Source organism: Artemia franciscana, chromosome 3, assembly GCF_032884065.1.
Source record: "Artemia franciscana chromosome 3, ASM3288406v1, whole genome shotgun sequence".
Taxonomy (NCBI): domain Eukaryota; kingdom Metazoa; phylum Arthropoda; class Branchiopoda; order Anostraca; family Artemiidae; genus Artemia; species Artemia franciscana.
Genome location: NC_088865.1, coordinates 48359704 through 48380302, shown reverse-complemented (window position 1 = coordinate 48380302; position 20599 = coordinate 48359704). Strand labels below are relative to the sequence as shown.

Sequence of the window (20599 nt, the reverse complement as noted above, 5' to 3'; positions counted from 1 at the left end):
GTAAAGAGCGAGGTATTTATGAGGAGATGAAACCCTATATGCATAATAATCTCTGTTTGTTTTAAGTTTTAATGCTACTCCTTACTTTCAGTCGAAAAACTTTTTCATATTTATTTTTTTCATTGTTTTTTTTTATAATAATGCTAGAAAATCCTGCGCCCCCTTCATTGAATTTCTCTTCCCCCATGACATATTCCTTCAAAGAAAGATCCTCCCACATAGCCCCCTCCCCTCAAACCCCCTCCCCAACCCAAAATAATCCCACTGAAAAACCTCTGTACACTTTCCAATAACCATTACTGTATATAAACACTGGTCAAAGTTTGTAAATTGCAGCCCCTCCCCTGGGGACTGTGGGGGAGTAAGTCATCCCAAAGACATATTTATTAAGGTTTTCGTCTATGTTGAACAAAATGGCTATCTCAAAATTTTGATCCGTTGACTTTGGGAAAAAAATGAGCGTGGCAGGGGGCCTAGGTGCCAGGTGCCGGTTTTGGAGGTGCCTCCAAAACCGGTACGAAACTCTGATAATGAGTTTTGGAAACTTCTTGCTTTCTAAATCTCAGCACCGTGACATTCTACCTGATCAATCTCTACCATCAAGAACGAGAAAGCAAGATAAGTTAGTTCCCGTTAAAGCAAGAACAAACCGATATGGTAATTCTTTCGTCCCGGTTTTCGTCAAAATGTATAATAAGAGTTAATATTTATAGTTTGATTTATATTTGTAAGTGTAGTTTGATTTTGAATATGTTGTAAAGAAACACAAATCAGCGACAGCTGTCAAGTTTTTGCTATTAAACCTGTCTACTACTACTACTACTACTTAAATAGAACAATAATAAACTTTTTTTTAAAGTGCCAACAAGCTTTGGCGTAAAGAGCGTGGTTTTTAAGAGGAGCAACCACCCTCACTTAGGAACAAATATGCAACCGTGCGGCGTTACTTTAGCTTAAACTGGACAAACAATAAATAAAAGAAATAAAGATATAAAGGTGTTTTTCTAGGCCAACAAAATACTAGGCGAAAAAAGCGAATATTTCAGGAGGAAAACCGCTTCCCTGCTTCAGCGCTATAAAAAAAGGTTGAGTGATAAAAACAAAGATCATTGGAAGCAAACTAACAACAGATACAATCAAAATTAAAAATTTTAAAATCCAAAAACGAGCCACTCAAAAAGTATCGATGATTAACAAAACAATGCTCTCACTTGATACTGGACGAGTAACGTTAACCTAAGTGACGTTAAACGATGAAATTACCCTCTGAAACTGGAAAATTCATTATGAAGTTTTTCGATACTTTTAAATCGATGGAATATCTCAGAATATCGATGGAAAACTGAGCCTCTTTGGGCCAAATTCGTACTTCGACTTTAAAAATAGCAAAAAATGAAACTTTCTTATGGTAAAATCTTTTGGATAAAAACTTTCTTATGGTAAAAACTTTTTCATCACAATCTACCAACATTAACTTGAATTTGATTCGTAATTCAACGAACTCGGTTGAAAAACTTAAAACGGTCACTAAAACTTCTAATTTCTATTCAAATGAGCACTATATCAGTTTCCTAAGGCCATTAGCTTGATCACCCCCCAGGCAACCAAAAATGAAAAGAAAATTCTCGTAATTTCACAGATATGAACAAAGTAGGTTGGCACTCCCCAGGAGATATATTAGCCAAACGAGCCCCACCCACCTTCAAACAAAAATACGAAATTTAAAACAATGAAGAGAAAAATTTATTTTGTATTTCCACCCCCGTCTCACCAAATTGTAAGGAGCTTTTTCCAGTGGTGGTCACCATTTTGAAGTATTGTTATGCAAAATTATGCATAACAATTTAGTGCAGAGAGCAAGGAGATAAAGCGAGTGGCCTATCAATCTTAATAAAATACTAAACAAGGATAAATTAAAAAAAAACTGACATTTTTTTCGAAGTACCTTAAAAAGTAATTTCAAAATTTAAAAAAAAATAGAAATTGTATTGTTATCTAAAAGGCTACTAACCCCTAAATCCTCCCTTTCTTTACGTTAAAGCTTCAACATAATGTAGATATTAACTACGCTGTCAATAAATAATATATTTTTAGCTTGAGTGCCAAGACAGGTTTATAGGAGGTTGAATCCCCCTTAATAGATAATATACCTTCTGCTCGTTTTAATTGAGAAAATTTATCTTTTCTTGGTTAAAAAAGAACCAACAGAAAAAACTTATTTGATCTTGATTAAACATGATAGGGATTAGAATATTGGGCTTTACTTGCAGCTCACAGCGGCTCGAGCACGATCCAACAGCGCATCGAATCAGCTTGGCTTGGAAGCCAATTATCTGATCTTGATTAAAAACGATAGGGATTAGCCTCTACGGCTTTACTTACACCTCTTGGTGGCTCGAGCAGGATCCAACAGCGCATCCAATCAGCTTGGCTTGGAAGCCACTTATCTAATCTTGATTAAACAAATAGAGATTAGAATCTAGGGCTTTACTTGCACCTCTAGGCGGCTCGAGCACGATCCAACAGCGCTTCCAATCAGCTTGGCTTGGAAGCCACTTATCTGATCTGGATAAAAAATGATAGGGATTAGCCTCTAGGGCTTTACTTACACCTCTTGGCGACTCGAGCAGGATCCAACAGCGCATCCAATCAGCTTGGCTTGGAAGCCACTTATCTAATCTTGATTAAACAAATAGAGATTAGAATCTAGGGCTTTACTTGCACCTCTAGGCGGCTCGAGCACGATCCAACAGCTTGGCTTGGAAGCCACTTATCAAATCTTGATTAAACATGATAGGGATTAGCATCTATGGCTTTACTTGCACCTCTAGGTGACTCGAGCAAGATCCAACAGCACATCCAATTAGGCTGGCTTGGAAGCTAAGCCAATAGCTTGGCTTCAATCAATTTACTCAATAGGCCCGATTCGCAATGAGATTTTGTTAATAGTGAGATTTAGCTAGCGATAATTTGAGGTAACCAAACATAATTTTTTTTTTAGCCAAACAGAAAATTCTATGCAAAATCAGATTGGCTTAAAGCATTGTCCATACTTTCGACCCTGTAGCTGTAACAGTGTCTGGTTAGTCTTCACTTTCGTAAAAACGTCTTTTTGTGGTTTGTCCATAGCCGAGGGTCACCGAAATCGTCAAGAACCGTCACAATAGGAAGTTTGCGGGGCAAACATCTGTGAAAAGTAGTATTTGGCTAATTTGTTCGATTGCTGCTTTTTGCAAAAAACTCCATGTAAAGGAGTGTGTGAGCCTCCAAACTTGTGAACCCACAAGTTTTATTCCTGAGAGAAAGTTGTATCTGTTGATCGACAAATGTTGCAAAAATTTCGTATTTGCCGCAGGGTTTCAAGGGGGCTTGGTACCTGCGGTCTAGTTTGGCTAATTATCCTGTTAGTATCCTCAATATGGTACTGTTTGGATGAGGGGATAAATCCACATTTTTTCGTTTATTCACAATGAAACTTTAATTGAAACACGTTCACAGAATTCCTTGCATGGGCTCCTTTATAATTTTCAAGAGGGGTCTCACAAAATTTTCCAATGGGACTATGATTTGAAAATACTTTTCTGCTAGAAATTAAAAGTTTTTTTTCAAACATTTTAGAAGCTCACCACTGCTGTATGTTTTGGGTCTTCCTGGGGAGGGTATTTAAAAGGACGGCATGCACCCACTAGGTGCCAATATATTTAGCTGAAAAACAAATGTTTGTTTTAATTTAGCACAGAACTTTGAGGAACTAAATTAAAAAATTACGCAGATCAAAGTTGGTAAAAATAATTAAATTAGCTTACTACAAATGGCATCGCCATGACAGAGAGTGGGGGATAATAACATTAAAATATATCAAAAAGAAGAGAGACGATTTAATATCTTCGTCAGTGTTTTAAATTGTCATTGTTTTTAAGTGTTACTCTATTGGAAAACTTGGTAAAATTATTTTGGCTCCCATAAGATCTTGGCAGCAAGAGAGAAATATATGCTGTACTTAAATTGTTGCACAGAAGACTGACTGTGTTGGAGTTAGGGGAATTTCCAAGAAAGGAAGAGGGTTATAAGAGTAGAATTTATACAATTACTAGCTGTTGGGGTGGCGCTTCGCACAACCCACCCCCATATATATATATATTATATATATATATATATATATATATATATATATATATATATATATATATATATATATATATATATATATATATATATATATATATATATATATATATATATATATACATGTTTTTAACTACGTAAAACTTGCGAATATACAACATTCTTCGCTGTCCCATTGTCTGTGCATATAAATAGATTGTCAGGTTTACCGACTCTTGAACATGCAACATATAATTGTCCATGGGAAAAACAATCCGTATTCAGATCTATACCTCATGATTCTAATGATTGCCCTTGAGCTTTGTTGATGGTGATTGCTAATCGAACATTCCCTGTGTCGCCGTCGTCATTTATATATCCCCCTGTGCCCCCTGTTGTCCCGGTCGTCATTTATATTCCCTTTGTCCCGGTCGTCATTTGTGTCCCGGTGTCCCAGTCTGTAATTTCTCTTTGAGTGTCCCGGTCGTCATTTATATTCCGTGTCCCTGTGTCCCGGTCGTCATTTGTGTCCCGGTGTCCCGGTCTATATATACATTCGTTTTTGAATTGGTCTTTTTTTAGTTTTTTGTTTTTTACCTTTTTTTAGTTTTTTTTAGTTATACCTCATGATTCTAATGATTGCCCTTGAGCTTTGTTGATGGTGATTACTAATCGAACATTCCCTGTGTCCCCTTGCGTCCCCGTTGTAGTTGTGTCCCTGTGTCCCGGTCGTCATATGTGTCCCGGTGTCCCGGTCTGTATATATATTCGTTTTTGAATTGGTATATGATGAAATAAATTTTTGTGTTTTCTACTTTTTTTCTTTTTAGTTTTTTTTGGTTATATATTTATATATATATATATATATATATATATATATATATATATATATATATATATATATATATATATATATATATATATATATATATATATATATATATATATATATATATATATATATATATATATATACATATACATATATATTGTGATTCCTCGGCACGCTTTCTGTTCTTACTTTCTCTCTCAGCCGCAAGCCTGTTTTCTTGCTGTTCTTGTGATTCCTCGGCACACTTTCTTTTCTTACTTTCTCTATCAGCCACAAGTTTTTTGGCATAGACTCTTTGAGCAGCTTCCTCGGCTGTTGCCATTGTAGGTTCTTCAGTCATTTTACAGTTAAACATTTTCCCGTCCACGATCTTCTTACAATTAAAAATTTGTCTTAGAACGATTTTCTTAAATACCTTTAATGAGGTCATCGTCATAACAAACATGACGACAACTAACTTCATGACGACATGACGACATAATGACATGACGTCACTCGACAGACCCACAGACAACTTATTTTTATATATATAGATAAGTTAAATTATTTCAAATCTTTTAGACAAGCCTTATTTGGCAAATTTCGAAGTTAGAGGAAACACAAGTGAGAACCTTCCAAAATCATGTTATTTTTTATTTACTTTTAATTTATTGTTTTTATTCTAATTATTTATTTACATGTCATTGTTTACATATAATTTGTCGATGAAAATTTTTGTACTTTGATTTTCCAGAAGAACCCATAATGGAGGATGATTTGCTTCTCAACAATAATATCACTAATTTAATTTCACAGCCAAATCAGAGACTCTGCATGATTTTCAAGTCCAAAGAGAACCTCGGATCACTTTATAAAATACTGAAAACTATAGAGGTAAGTTATAAATCAAAATACAAAAATGCATCAATGTGCTGGAGTAGTTAGGGGTTAATTTGTTTTAAAGGTGCCCTATTCCTTCAAATCCCGATCCTGGTACTTTTTAAAAGCTTCTACAAGACGCAAGTGCACGTTACGTAATAGAAAATGTTTAGTTATGCAAATGCTACATAATAGGCAGTGTTTCTACTTTGATTGTTTAAAAACCCACAAGGGCCAGGAAAAACTTTCAGGATTTCTTTGACTGTTGTGCAATAGGGTTTGTTTAGTTATGCTTATTTTACATAGTACAGAATGTTTTTTCTTTAAAAACTTGTAAGGCCCAGGTCTTCTTCAGTATTTCCTTAGTTGTTACAAACTAGGCTTTGGCTGTTACGTAAAAGGGAATATTTACTTCAGAATTTCTTTGATTGTTAAGTAATAGGGAATGTTTTTCTAAGAGATGCAGAAGCTTGTTACGTAATATGACAATTTTTGACAATTAATATGACAAAAAAGACATTTTTCTTCAAGACGTTTTTTAAGGCGTTTCAAGGTTTTTTCATACGTTCTTTTAAAGACATTTTTCTTCAAGACGTTTTCAAGACGTTTCAAGACATTCCAAGTCGGTTTTTAAGACATTTTCCTTCAAGACATTTTTCAGGATGTTTCAAGACATTTCAAGATGTTTTTTAAGACTTTTTTCTTCAAGGCGTTTTTCAAGACATTTCAAGACGTTTTTTAACACATTTTTCTTCAATACGCTTTTCAACACGTTTCAAGACGTTTTTAAGACATTTTTCTTCAAGACTTTTCAAGACGTCTTTTAAGACATTTTTCCTCAAGACGTTTTCCGGGAGGATTCAAGACATTTCGAGACATTTTTAAAGACCATTTTCTTCAAGACGTTTTTCAACACGTTTTGAGACATTCTAAGACGTTTTTTAAGACATTTTTCTTCAAACCATTGCAAGACGTTTTTTAAGACATTTTTCAAGAAATTTTAAGACATTTTTCTTCAAGACATTTTTTCAAGACGTTTCAAGACATTTTAAGACATTTTTTGAAACATTTTTCTTCAAGCCATTTTTTAAAGACGTTCTTCCTCGAGCCATTTATCAAGCCACTTTAAAAAGATTTCAAAATGTTTTATAAGATATTTCCCTTCAAGACATTTTTCAGTGTTTCTTTGGTTATTTTTTAATAGGGAACGTTTACATAAATTAAGACTAACGCAATCTCGTGTGACATGCTAAGCTCCATGGGTCCGTAGGAAATCCCCACATGTAACTGAGGAGGACACACACGTGCGGTGTTATGTAATGACGATACAAACGAGTGTTTTACAAAATATTTTTCTCTTTCAATGCGTTTGATTTGGTGCTTTCATTTTCTTAAAAGACGTGTTTTCTCAGGAAACCTTACAATCGAAAGACTTTTGTCCATATTAGAATTCAAAAGGGATTTTCCCTCATTGGAATGGAGTGCTAAACAGCTGGATTATGAAAGCCTTTCTAATATTATTTTTCGGCTAATACTTTCTATGTTATAACCTATTCCACGCAAGCAAAATCCCCTGTCCCACTTACTCGAATGTTAAAATGGATCGCATGTTTCCAACCATTTTCAAATGAGAGCGCAAGCATCCCAATGCTATTGATTTTTGCTCTATTAGATGCAACTGCGAGCTACATTCCATCAACTTAAATCTTGTTATTAGAATAATTATATTTTGAAAAAGCCGTCAGTGTTGCACATTATCCAGCAAACCCCCATTACTTACAATCGTAATAGTAAGAAACATGTCGACTTCATAGTACGTTTCCTCACTAATAAATGAAAAACACAAACAAAGAAAAAAGATACACTTTTTGTATTCGATTACTTCTGAGAGATTTTAATGAAAATGCCGCGTTTTTAAATAACACTATGTATATTCACGCCACCGTGGCAACATGAGGCTAGCCAGCCCTATCAAGCAATTTCAGAGGGGTGAGGTTGCTAGTAGAGATAAATTTAAGCCATATTAAGAGATATTTCTGAGAGGTTTTAATGAAAATGCCTCGTTTCTATTGCTCTTTTAGATGTGCCTGCCTGTCACGTTCCATTAACTTAAATCATTTATACTAGCAAAATGACACTTTGAAAAGTGAAACACGCAAAAAAGGAAAAAGACACAATTTTTACATTCGGCTATTTCTGAGAAGTTTTAATGAAAATTTTCACGTTTCTTTGAGTCAAGACTATGCTTATTCATGCCGCCGTGTTAATATGTGGCTAACTCACCCTAGCAAACAATTCCAGTGTGGTAGGGTTGTTATTAGAGGTAAATTTAAGCTATATTAAGATCTATTTCTGGGATATCTTCATGAAAATGCTTCGCTTCTTTGAGACAAGACTATTTGTTCCTGGTTGACAAGTGAAAATTTGAATAATATTCTTCATCGTATTCCGCATAATCTCATTAGAAGTATATCTAAGCCATAGTAAGAGATATTTCTGAAAAGTCTTAATGAAAATGCCTCGTTTATATTGCTCTAATAGATGCACCTGCCTTTTACATTCCATTAATTTGAATGTTGATGCTAGCATAATAACAGTTTGAAAAATGGAGCATGCAAACGAAAAAAAGAGTCACATTTTTGCATTCGGTTATTTCTCAGAATTTTTAGTAAAATGCTTCGTTTCTATGACTAATTGTTATATTTCAGTCATCTTCTGACGACAAATGTTAACTAATTTTAAGCTAGGTTCGTTTGGGCTCAGCAAACGTGCGGGCACGCCTGTTAAACCCAAATGAACCTGGCTTAAAATCAGTTAAGAAACGTATTTTTATGTTTCGTAAGCATAATTTGTACGTTCTCTTTGAATTATTTTGGATTGTATTTTTGAGAAAGAGAGAAATAACCCCCCTAAAAGTTAATGAACGCTAATAAAAATTATACCGTCAGATTCAGCATGTCACAGAACCCTACTGTAGATGTTTGTAGCTCCTATCTACAAAAATGTGAAATTTTGTTGCTTTTTTCAATGAAAATACACAAGAAATGTAGAAATTCAAGCTGGTAAGATTGATGAAAATGAAAGAAGAAGCGGGTGAAATGATATTTCCCCACATAACCTAGTGTAACCTAACCTACCATCGATCTTTAATGTTAATAGGACAATTTCGCTTGCTTTTTGAAAAAGAGAGGAAGTATCCCTAAAAGTTAAAGAATCTTAATTAAAGTTACATCATCATATGTTTCAAGCTCCTATCTAAGAAAATCTGGAATTTCGTTGCTTTTTTTTATGAAAAAGCATAATAAATAAAGAAATGCAATCTGGGAAGATTGCTGAAAATGACAGAAGGAGGGGGTGAAAGGACTTGTCCTACCTAGCCTAGTTTAACCTACCCTATCGTAAATCCCTAATGTTGATATGGTAATTTCAAAATTGCCTGATTTTCGAAAAAGAGGGAAAATGCCCCCTAAAAGTCTAAAAATGTCACTGAAAATTACATAATCTTAACAGAGAGCCATACTGTAGATGCTCCGAGGTCCTATCTACAAAAATGTGGAATTTTGTTGTTTTTTCGATGAAAATACATAAGAAATGAAAAAATTCAACCTGGGAAGATTGATGAAAAGCAGAGAAGGAGGGGGTGAAGAACATCCCCTAGAAGTAAAAGAATCTCAATGAAGGCTAGATCATCAGATTCAAGGTGTCATAAAACCCTTCTGAAAATGTTTCAAGCTCCTATCTCTAAAAATGTGGGATTTGCTGGTTTTTTGAGGAAATTTTACGGTCAAAAAATCCGCGTGCAACAAATTCCATGAACAAAACCGTTTAACGATGAGATAAAATCAGCAAATAAGTCTTAAGAAGTGGAAAATCAAAATGCAACAAGGCTCCTGAAGTAAAAATGAAAATATAAGAAGTTTCTCGAAAACCTAAATCAACATACATTAAGTTTCTTGAAGAAATAATCCACATGACGCGAGTTTCACGAATCAAAATATCAACATGAAATATGTTTCTCGAAGAAAAACAAATATAAAACAAGTTTCACGAAAAAAAAATCAAGATACACTTCGTTTCATGAAGAAAAAAAATTAGCGCACATTATGCTTCACAAGGAAAAACTTAACAAGTTACATGAGCAAAAAAAGAGCAACAATATGCAACATGTTTCATGACGGAATATTCAAGATACATTAAGCTTCACGAAGAAAAAACAACATACAAGAAGTTTCATGAACAAAAAATCAACATGCAACCAGTTTCACGAAGAAAAAGCAAATCAGCATGCAGCAAGTTTCACGACGAAAAGATTAACCTACAATAATTTTCATAATGATAAAACCAACATACAATAAGTTTCACCAAAAAAACAAAATCAGCATACAACAAATTTTGCAATAAAAAAAACAACATTTAACAAGTTTCACGAGGATAAAATCAATATGCGGCAGGTTTCACGAAGAAAAAATCAACATACTTTATGTTTCACGAACAATAACTCACCAAACGACAAGTTTCATGTGTAAAAAACTACATGCAACATTTTCCACGAAGAAAAATATCAGCATTATTTAAGTTTCACGAAAGAAAAAAAAACATAAAAGTAACTTTCACGGAGAAAAAACTAAAAATTACAACAAGTTTCACGAGGAAAAATTAACATGCAATTCGTTTCACGAAGAAATAATCAACATACAACAAGTTCAACGAGGAAAAAATCAACATACAAGTAGTTTCAGGAAGAGAAAAAAAAATAAACGTACATCAAGTTTCACGAAGAAAAAAAAACAGCATGCAGTATGTTTCAGGAAGTAAAAATCAACATAAAACAACTTTAATGAAGATAGAATGAAGATTTAGCATATTTTCCAAAAAGAAAATTAACATGCAATAAATTTCAAGAGGAAAAAAATGAACATATAAAACGTTTTATGAAGAAAAAAATCAATCTACATTATGTTCCACGAATAAAGAATCAGCATGCAACAAGTTTCACGAATGAAAAAAACAAACAAACAAACAATTGGCGTCGTTTTTCAAGAAGTTAAAAATTAAGCTAAGTAAAGTTTCACAAAGAAAAAAATCAACGGACAACAAGTTTCACGAACAAAAAAACAATGTACCATGAGTTTCACAAAGTGAAAAATAAAGTTAATATTAATCCACGAGTTCAAAAATCAACATATTAGTTGAGTTAAGTTTATTAATGAAAATGCAACTCAACAAAATGCATATATATATATATATATATATATATATATATATATATATATATATATATATATATATATATATATATATATATATATATATATATATATCATGAAAAGAGAAATCAACAATGCAACAGCACAAACACAAAAAAAAAAAAAAAAAAAAAAAAAAAAAAAAAAAAAAAAAAAAAGAGACAGAAGGAGAAAAGGAAGACTGTTTTCCTAAATTAGTGATTAATATAGACCAGCACTTGAATGAGGCCTTAACCCTACTCAACCATACAATCACATAGGTCAAACAGCATAGCCATGTATATATATATATATATATATATATATATATATATATATATATATATATATATATATATATATATATATATATATATATATATATATATATATATATATATATTGAGTGCAAAAAGTTGCCTCAGACTAACGCGTTATACAGCTTAAAGTTAAACTCGGAGGTGCTAAATATTTTTTGCCCGAGAGGGAGTGAAATCTAAGACTCCTTGAAAGAAACGTGGCATTTTAATTAAAAGTTCTCAAAAATAACCAAATGCAAAAATATCTCTCTTTTGTCTTCTTTTGCGTGTTTCATTTTTCAAAATGTGATTATCCTCGTATCAAGATTTAAATTAATAGAAGGCAAAAGGCAGGTGCATCTAATCGAAGAATAGAAACGAAGTATTGTCATTAAGACCTCTCAGAAATGTCTCTTAATATGGCTTAAATTTACCTCTAATAGATTATGCGATATATGAAGAAGAATATTGATCAAGTTTGCGCTTGTCAACCAGGAATACATAGTCTTGGCTCAAGAAAAGAGGCCTTTTTATTAAGATCTCCCTAAAATATCGCTTAATATAGCTTAAATTTACCTCTAATAATGACCCTCCTCCTCTGGAATTGCTTGCTACGGTGGGCTAGCCAAATATTGCCATGGTGGCGTGAATATGATTAGTCTTGGCTCAAGAAACGCAGCATTTTTTAAGCCTTTCAGAAATAATCGGATGCAAAAAGTGTGTCTTTTTCTTCGTTGGTGTGTTTCATTTTTCAAAATTTGTTTTACTAGCATCAAGTTGTAAATTAATGGAACATAACAGGCCGGCGCGTGTCATAGAGCAATTGAAACTATGCATTTTCAATAAGACTTCTCAGTAATATCTCTTATTTTGGCTTAAATTGACCTCTAATAACAACCAATCCCTTCTGGCTTTGCTTCCTAGGATGGACTAGCCATATATTGCCACGGTGACGTGAATATACACAGTGTTGGCTCAAAAAAACTTGACACTTACAATAAAACTCTATTGAAATAATCAAATGCAAAAATTTGTTTCTTTTTTTTCGTTTGCGTGTCTCATTTTTCAAAATGTAATTTTGCTAGTATCATGATTTAAATTAATGGAATGTAACAGGCGGGCGCATCTAGTAAAGCGTTCAAAACGAGCCATTTTCATTAAGAAGTATCAGAAATATCTCTTAATATGGCTAAAATTTACCTCTACTAACAACCCTTCCCCTCTAGAATTGCTTGCTAGGGCGGGCTAGCCTCATATTGCCACAGTGGCATGAATATACATAGTCTTTGCTCAAAGAAATGTAGCATTTTAATTAAAACCTTTTAGAAATAACGGAATGCAAAACGTATTTCTTTTTTCTTCGTTTGCTTGTTTCATTTTTCAAAATATGATTTTGCTAGTATCAAGATTTAAATTATCAGAATTTAACAGGCAGGAACATCTAATACAGTAGTAGAAATGAGGGGTTTTCATTAAAAGCCCCTCAGGAATATCTCTCAATATGGCTTAAATTTACCTCTAATAACAACCCACCCACTCTATAATTGCTTGCTAGGGTGGTATAGCCGCGTATTGCCACGGTAGGGTGAATATACATAATCTTTTTTGAAAGAAATGTGATATTTTCATTAGAAACTCTCAGAAATAACCAAATGCAAAAAGTATGTCTTTTTTCTTTGTTTGCGTTTTTCATTAATTAGCGAGGAAACGTATTACGAAGTTAACATTTTTTCTTATTGTTACTATTGTAAGTAATAAGGGGGTTGCTACATAATTTGTAACACTTACGGCTTTTTCAAAATGTGATCTTTCTAATACCAAGATTTAAGCTGATGGAATATAGCTAGCAGGTGCATCTAATAGAGCAAAAATCAATAGAATTGGGATGGTTGTGGTCTCGTGTGGAAAGGGTTGGAAACAGTCGATCCATTTGATCATTCTAGTAAGCGGTACTTTCGTAGTCCAGCTGTCTAGCGCTCCATTTCATTAAGTGAAAATCAGTTTTAAGTCATGATACAGAGAAAAATTGTATTATAAAGGTTCCCTGAGAAAAAATGTCTTGAAAGAAAATGAAATATCGAAAAAAAAGCGTTAAAAGAAAAAATCTCTTAAAGTATTTTGCAACACGCACGTGTACATACTCCATAGTTACAAATAGGGATACCCAATGGGCCCCTGATTTCTAGCTTGTCATGCAAGATTACGTCCCTTTTAACGTAAGTAAACATTTCCCAAATACATAACAGCAAAAGAAATCCTGAAGAATATCTTGATGAAAACTATTTTAAAAAACGTCTTGAAACGTCTTTAAGAAAAGTGTCTTAAAAAGTGTACCGAAATGCCCTTAAAGTCTTGAAAAACAGTCTTGAAGAAAAAAAAACTCTTGAAATGACTTTAAACCTCTTGAAGAAAAATGTTTTAAAAAACATCTTGAAATGTCTTGAAAACCATCTTGAAGATAAAGGTCTTGAAGATGTCATGAATTTTCTTGAAACGTCTTGAAGAAAAATGTCTTAAAAAACATCTTGAAATGTCTTGAAACATTTTGAATAACGTCTTGAAGAAAAATTTCTTAAGAACGTCTCGAAACATCTTGAAGGAAAACATCTTGAAATGTCTTGAAATGTCTTGAAAAACATCTTAAAGAAAAATGTCTTAGAACCGTCTTGAAATATCTTGAAACGTATTGAAAAACTTTTTGAGGAAAAATGTCTTGAAATACGCCTTGAAACGTCTTGAAAATCGTTTTGAAATAAAATGTCTTAAAAAATATTTTAAAATGTCTTTAAAAACGCCTTGAACAATAATGTCTTAAATAATGTCTTGAAATGTCTTGAAACTTGTTGAAAAATATGTTGAAGAAAAACGTCTTAAAAACATCTTGAAATGGTTCAAAACACTTTGAAGGCGTCTTAAAAAAACAGTTTTTAAAAATGTCTTGAAATGTCTTTAAACGTCTTGAAAAATGTCTTCACGAAAAATCTCTAAAAAATGTATTGAGATATCTTGAAGAAAAAAAGAACTGCGCCTTGAACAAAAATTATTTAAGTATTACGTAGCACCCACGTGTGGGCCGTCATTACGTAACACTCACATGTTCACCACCATTACGTAACATCCACGTGTGGACCGTCCTCAGTTACAACCAGGGGTTCTTCACTTGACTAGCGGTCCCTGAGCTCCAACAGGAGACAGAAAATTACGTCATCCTAAGTCATACGAGATTTCGTAGCTGTCAAAGTAGGTGAAAATTCCCTGTTATGTTACATAAAAGTCATGTTACGTAAAAAAAACTGTATCTTGACTAGTGGGCCCTGAAGGTTTTTCCCACCTGGCCCTCGTAGGTTTCTAAATAATTAACAATCCAAGAAAAACTACTTTGTCATACTCAACTCCTATTAAATAACAAACACCTGCGTCTTGAAGAAAATTAATAGCACCTACGTGTTGAGGGAACCACCGTTTAACTTCTTCGTGATCATAAACCACTATGGAAGAAAAGAGGAGCAGGTATGTGTGTTGTAGAAGTTTCTATGGTATCACTACTTGAGTAGAACCAAGACAAATTCCAATGCAGTTAGGCAATTAAAGGCGTATCTAAATATGGGAAATTGTTTCTTAAGCATGCTTAAGTGATGATAGTGATGGAACTAAAACCTTAAAATCTAATTTTAGCATAAAAATCTTAAGGTTTTAGATTTAATTTGAATCATGCTTTAACGTTTCTATGCAAAGTTTGACTTTTTATAACTAGAAAAATTAAACACTTTATGTGTTAATATTGCTTTTTAGAATTTATTCAGTATCAAAAGCAAGTTAGACTTTAGACAATTCCTGAAACCATATCCCGGAACTGTTGTTTTTCCGGAATGCATATTCTGGAAACACGCTACCTAAATGTTATATCAATAGCAGAACGGTTTCAAAATATCTTATGCTTTAAGAAGACGTTAAAAGTTTTACTAAAGAAAGGTGATTTTACTAATATCAAGTAGTTGTGGGCATCAAACCATTGCTAATTGTAGAAAAAGCGAAGACAGATAGTCCAAGCATAAGCCGTAATTAGGATTGTATAAGAATTATGTCAGTTCATTTGTTAATAGATAAGTCTATCTATCATCCGTCCATGCGTCATTCCTTGGGCAGAACTAAGGTAGTGGTCATAGAACTAATATAGTCATAGAACCTATGCTGCAAAAGAAATAAATCCTAATATGTTAAATAAATTCTCTGACTGGAAAACTTTCGATATCTTTTAGTGGCTTAAAATTTTGCGAGGAAACATTGAAGATCCAACCAGGTTATAAAAAGGTGGGGTTTTATGGTGTTCCTTTCTGACAAACACACAGAAAACAATGTGATTGGCTTACAAGAATACATAATAGGTGTGTACCAATAAAATCAAAACACAATTTTTACCAAAAAATTATAGGAGAGTAGTCGCTGTTTTTCTCGCTGGGTTGACTTTTGATAGCATGTCAAAACAGAGGTTTTCCCAATTGTTCAAATTGGCCTTGATTAGTTTTGATAATGTATTGATCAAAGAACTAAAGAAAATAGAGAAAGTTTTACAGAGAAAAAAATAGAGGGATTAATTTAAAAAAAAAAAAAAAACACTACAAAATGAGTTTAACGGCGATCTGCATTATGCATAAGAATAGTATTGCCACTTCTACTGCTAACAACTCACCGTAACACCAAGACAACTGAATTCAACACAGCTACGCACACTCCTCCTTTATCCCAATGTATTCAAAGCCTCTCTCTTCACACCCTCCCAGAAAGTTCCCATTTCCCTTAAACCTTTCTTTATGACATCCTCTCACAGCAACCACGGACGACCTGCTTTTTGCGCAGCCCTAAGCGGTTGGCTAGAAAAAACAGTCTTTGGCAATCTGTCATCCTTAATCCACAGAACGTGCCCTAACCATCTCAACCTTTCGTTCATTATGACCCTAGAATACGGAATTGAACCACACTTTTCGTGCACCCTAATATTTGAAATACAGTCAGTCAGCCAGGTGCCTAGACAGGGCCGTATTCAGTTTTTTTGGGAGGGAGTGTTTTACATTAGGGTGATGTTTGGGCGGGGGGCTAAACAAACAAAAAACTCAAAAACGCATAAAAATGTGTTCCTATCCATTTTTATCATGGTTTTAAGAGTCAGACAAAAATTTTGGGGGGAGGGTCCAACCCCCCGAACCCCCCTCCAGCGAAACTGTCCATTTGTTCAATTGTTACCCAACATCATCTTGTTTCCAAACCTTTTCTAACCCCTGAACTCGCAAATCCTCTACAAGTTCATTTATCTTGCTCACACTTTCAATTAGGATGCTTAAATCATCAGCATAATGTAAGCCCAGGAAATTTTTTCCTCCCCATATGATTATGTGTTCTCCCATTGCCTTTCCTGTGCTCCTTATGACAAAATCCATCAGATTGATCCATATAAAGGGGGATAAAACATAACCCTGCTTAACTCTTATACTAATACAAAACCAGCTGCTGAGCCATTTCCTACCTTAGTCGCAGCAGAGTTATTCTCGTGCATAGCACTTCTCAATTATTAACCTAAGAGTAAAAATTTGGTTTACACATCCTCTATCCTTTCTAAGACCGTCGCGTACTTCTCTTTTAACTTTGTCTACAGCATTTCTCAGTCTAAAAAGTGTCATATTAATAAGTAATTTTCTACCTACAGAGATCAGGCTAATTCCACAATAATCATTATACTCAATCTTATTGCCCTTCTTATGCAGTGGTTCAATTAGGGTTTTCCTAAAATATGTACAGTATCAGTACCTTAGGCCTTATTATTTTTTAATCCTTTAAGTACTGTCATCCAAGATACAACAAACTTTTTTATTTTTCTCTATATCTTTACATGCAACTCTATCTTAGTTTAGCGTATTGTCAATATGTTCTGCCCATTTCTCTTTAACTCTTTCCTTATCACTAATTGCGGTCCGTTCCTATCTTTAACTGGGACAAGTTCGGACTGATTAATCCCTCTCAATTTATTTACATGTCAGTAAAATATTTTAAAATTATGCCATCTAGCTGCATATTCCAGATCCTCGGCAATTTTTGTCCATGGTCGCCACTTCACACCTCTTTAGTTCGTATTGTAATACTTTTTCCACCTTCTTTACATTCCTCTTGTTTTCATATACAATAATTCTTGTGCAGGCCCTTTCTCCTCTATGTGAAACATAAGGCTGGTAATCCTCGCTGGTATTCCTAGCTGCTTTCCTAATTTTTTCCTTAAGACACCATCAACCGCTTCACAAATTAATATCCTTAAATTACTACATCCATCTTCCGCTTTGTCGAATTTTATACTCTCTAGTTTATTATTCAACTGTTCATGGGACCTACCAGTCTTCGGTTTGCAATATAATTACATAATATAAGGTTTGCTGTCTTATCATCACGTGAATACCATGTTAATTTATGGGCCGTTTTATTACCAAACACCTTGTTGGCTATAAATAGATTGTTATACCACAAAATTGCAGCAGTCTGTAGCCATTGTTGTTTTTTGTTCTTACACCAAATTTACCTAGGCTAGGATACCATTTACCCCTATTTCTACTTACCTGGGCGTTAAAAAAAGAATCCTTATTACCGTAGTTTGAGGATTAGGACGAACTACTACATTAACTCGAACGAAGCGTTTTTTTTTTATTTTGTTTTTTTAATTACGCTTTCGCGTTTTTTTTTTTTTTATTACCGTAATCGCATAAACTACAATAATTTTATCTTTATACTAGCTGTACCTGTTCAATTATTTCCCAGTCAGAACAATTACGATCAATCTGTTATCCCATTATGGTAAATGGAGCTGAAAAAAATTACCATCAAAATATGAAAAACTTGGGCAACGGTGGTTAAAACACTTGATAAAATGTTTGGGGAGGTTTACTCCCAAAAAAAAAAAATTTGGGAGAGAAAACCCAAAATAATGGAAATGCGCATCATATTTCTACCCGGGACACTGTATGTTGGTTCTTTTAACTCTAATTAAAATTCATCTGAGTCACTAGTATCTCCATTAGTTGGTTCAACAGGGGCATATACTACTATAACTGATACCCTGAACTCTTAGTCATAAAATGAGCGATTAGTATTCTATTATTTATGCCCTTCCAGCCTAAACAAGACTTAGCAGCATCCTTATTGATCATGAGCCCTAGTCCGTGTCTATGTACCCCATCTATACCGCCCCCAAATTCTATACCGCCTAGTCTTATACTTTTACCCCCGGGATATGAGTTTATAAAGTTCCTAATAACTCCAGTTCGAATCGTCTGAATTTTTCAGTCAAAATGTCGATACGATAGTTATGTTTGAACGTCGTAACATTAAAAGTTCCAATTTTCATATTCTTGATCATTAAAATTGTTTTGACATCAGAAAAAGGTGGATACCAGTACAGGATGGGGTCCAGCACATATTTTCAAGTCTATTCCAAAGCCCTTAAGCCAGCTTTGAACCGGGCAGCAAGAAATCCCTGAGAGCTCATCAATACGAATGGAGGATTTTTGCAATCCTGGGTCCATCTTGGTCACAACTTGGTTTTCAGCACTTAGCAATGCTCTTTTATCGACAAGAGTTGAAATACTGTACAGACAATCTTAAGCATTGTACCTCCGACTCATTATATATTCATGGTGAAGGTAAAAATTAAAGAATACGGCATTGGAGTTTGTAGTCCCTACCGGCGGTGCTGATCTCCGTTTCTTGGCCCTTCAGCCACGAAGTGCAATGGGGAGTTGGTGGCCCACCCTCCTGTACTTTTGCACACCCTTCCTGTTTACCTTCCCCAGATTTCTCCAGGTACCCATTTAGAGCTGGGTCGACTCTGGCTGAGCTTACAGAGTCACGCCACTGACCCCCATGCCAAACCAAATAATTGGGTACATTAGGAATCGAGCCCCCACCCTCTCGGACAAAGGATCATAAATCCAGTGCACCAATCCACTTTGCTACAAATAATATGCTGTTACGAGGAAGCACCCTATAGTACATAAATTAAATAAAAAAAACTAGTTTTTTTAACTGAAAGTAAGGAGCGACATTAAAACTTAAAACGAACAGAAATTACTCCGTATATGAAATGGGTTGTCCCCTCCGCAGTCCCTCGCTCTTTACGCTAAAGTTTGACTCTTTGCCACAATTCTACTTTTTAAAACAATTAAAAACTTTAGCGTAAAGAGCGTGGGACTGCGGAGGGGACAACCCATTTCATATACGGAGTAATTTCTGTTCGTTTTAAGTTTTAATGTCGCTCCTTACTTTCAGTTAAAAAAACTATTTTTTTTTATTTAATTTCTGAACGTTTTTGAATTAATGCATGTTTGATTTTGGCTCTCCGCACATAAATTATTGAAATGAAATTAGTATATTAATTTTTTTTGGCTAAATGGCTTTCTCTTAGTTTTGATCAGACGATTTTGAGAAATAAGGGGTGGGGAAGGAGGCCTAGCTGCCCTCCAATTTTTCGGTTACTTAAAAAGGCTACTAGAACTTTTAATATTCAACGAACGTTTTTATTAGTAAAAAATATACGTAACTTAAGAATTAACTTACGTAACAAACTTTTATATTCTTATATTTTTATTATGTGTACGAGGGGGTTTGTACCCTCGTTAATACCTCGCTCTTTACACTAAATCGTAAGTTTTGTCCCAATTCTTTAAGAATGACCCCTGAATCAAAAAGGCCGTAGAATAAATAGTTGAAATCACTAAAAATATTTTAGCATCAAGAGCGAGGTATCTATCTCCTCCTAAATACCTCGCTCTTTATGCTAAAGTATTTTTAGAACCCCTCATATGCGTAATAATCTCTGTTAGTTTTAAATTTCAATGCTATTCCTTACTTTCATTTGAAAAAACGTTTTCATGTTTATTTTTTCATTGTTTTTTTTATAGTAATGCTAGAAAATCCTGCGCCCTTTTCATTGAATTTTTCTTCCCCCGTGACATATTCCTCAAAGGAAAGATCCTCCCACAAAGCCCTCTCCCATCAACCCCACCCCCCAAACCAAAAATTCCCCATGAAAACGTCTGTACACTTCCCAATAACCATTACTATATGTAAACACTGGTCAAAGTTTGTAACTTGCAGCCCCTCCTTCAGGGATTGTGGGGGAGTAAGTCATTCCCAAAGACATAGTTATTATGGTTTTCGACTACGTTGAACAAAATGGCTATCTTAAAATTTTAATCTGTTGACTTTTGGAAAAAAAATGAGCATGGGAGGGGGCCTATTTGCCC

At 34.2% G+C, this 20599-nt stretch overlaps 1 protein-coding gene across 1 annotated transcript in view; it reads left to right on the top strand.

Moving 5' to 3' along the window:
- Nucleotides 1-20599, top strand: part of LOC136025349 (tyrosine 3-monooxygenase-like) — a 77672-nt gene that overhangs the window by 9678 nt on the left and 47395 nt on the right. Inside the window, exon 4 of the mRNA XM_065701281.1 lies at nt 5670-5809. Within this exon, the coding sequence (XP_065557353.1) occupies nt 5670-5809 (140 nt within the window). The remainder of the gene's footprint in view (nt 1-5669; nt 5810-20599) is intronic.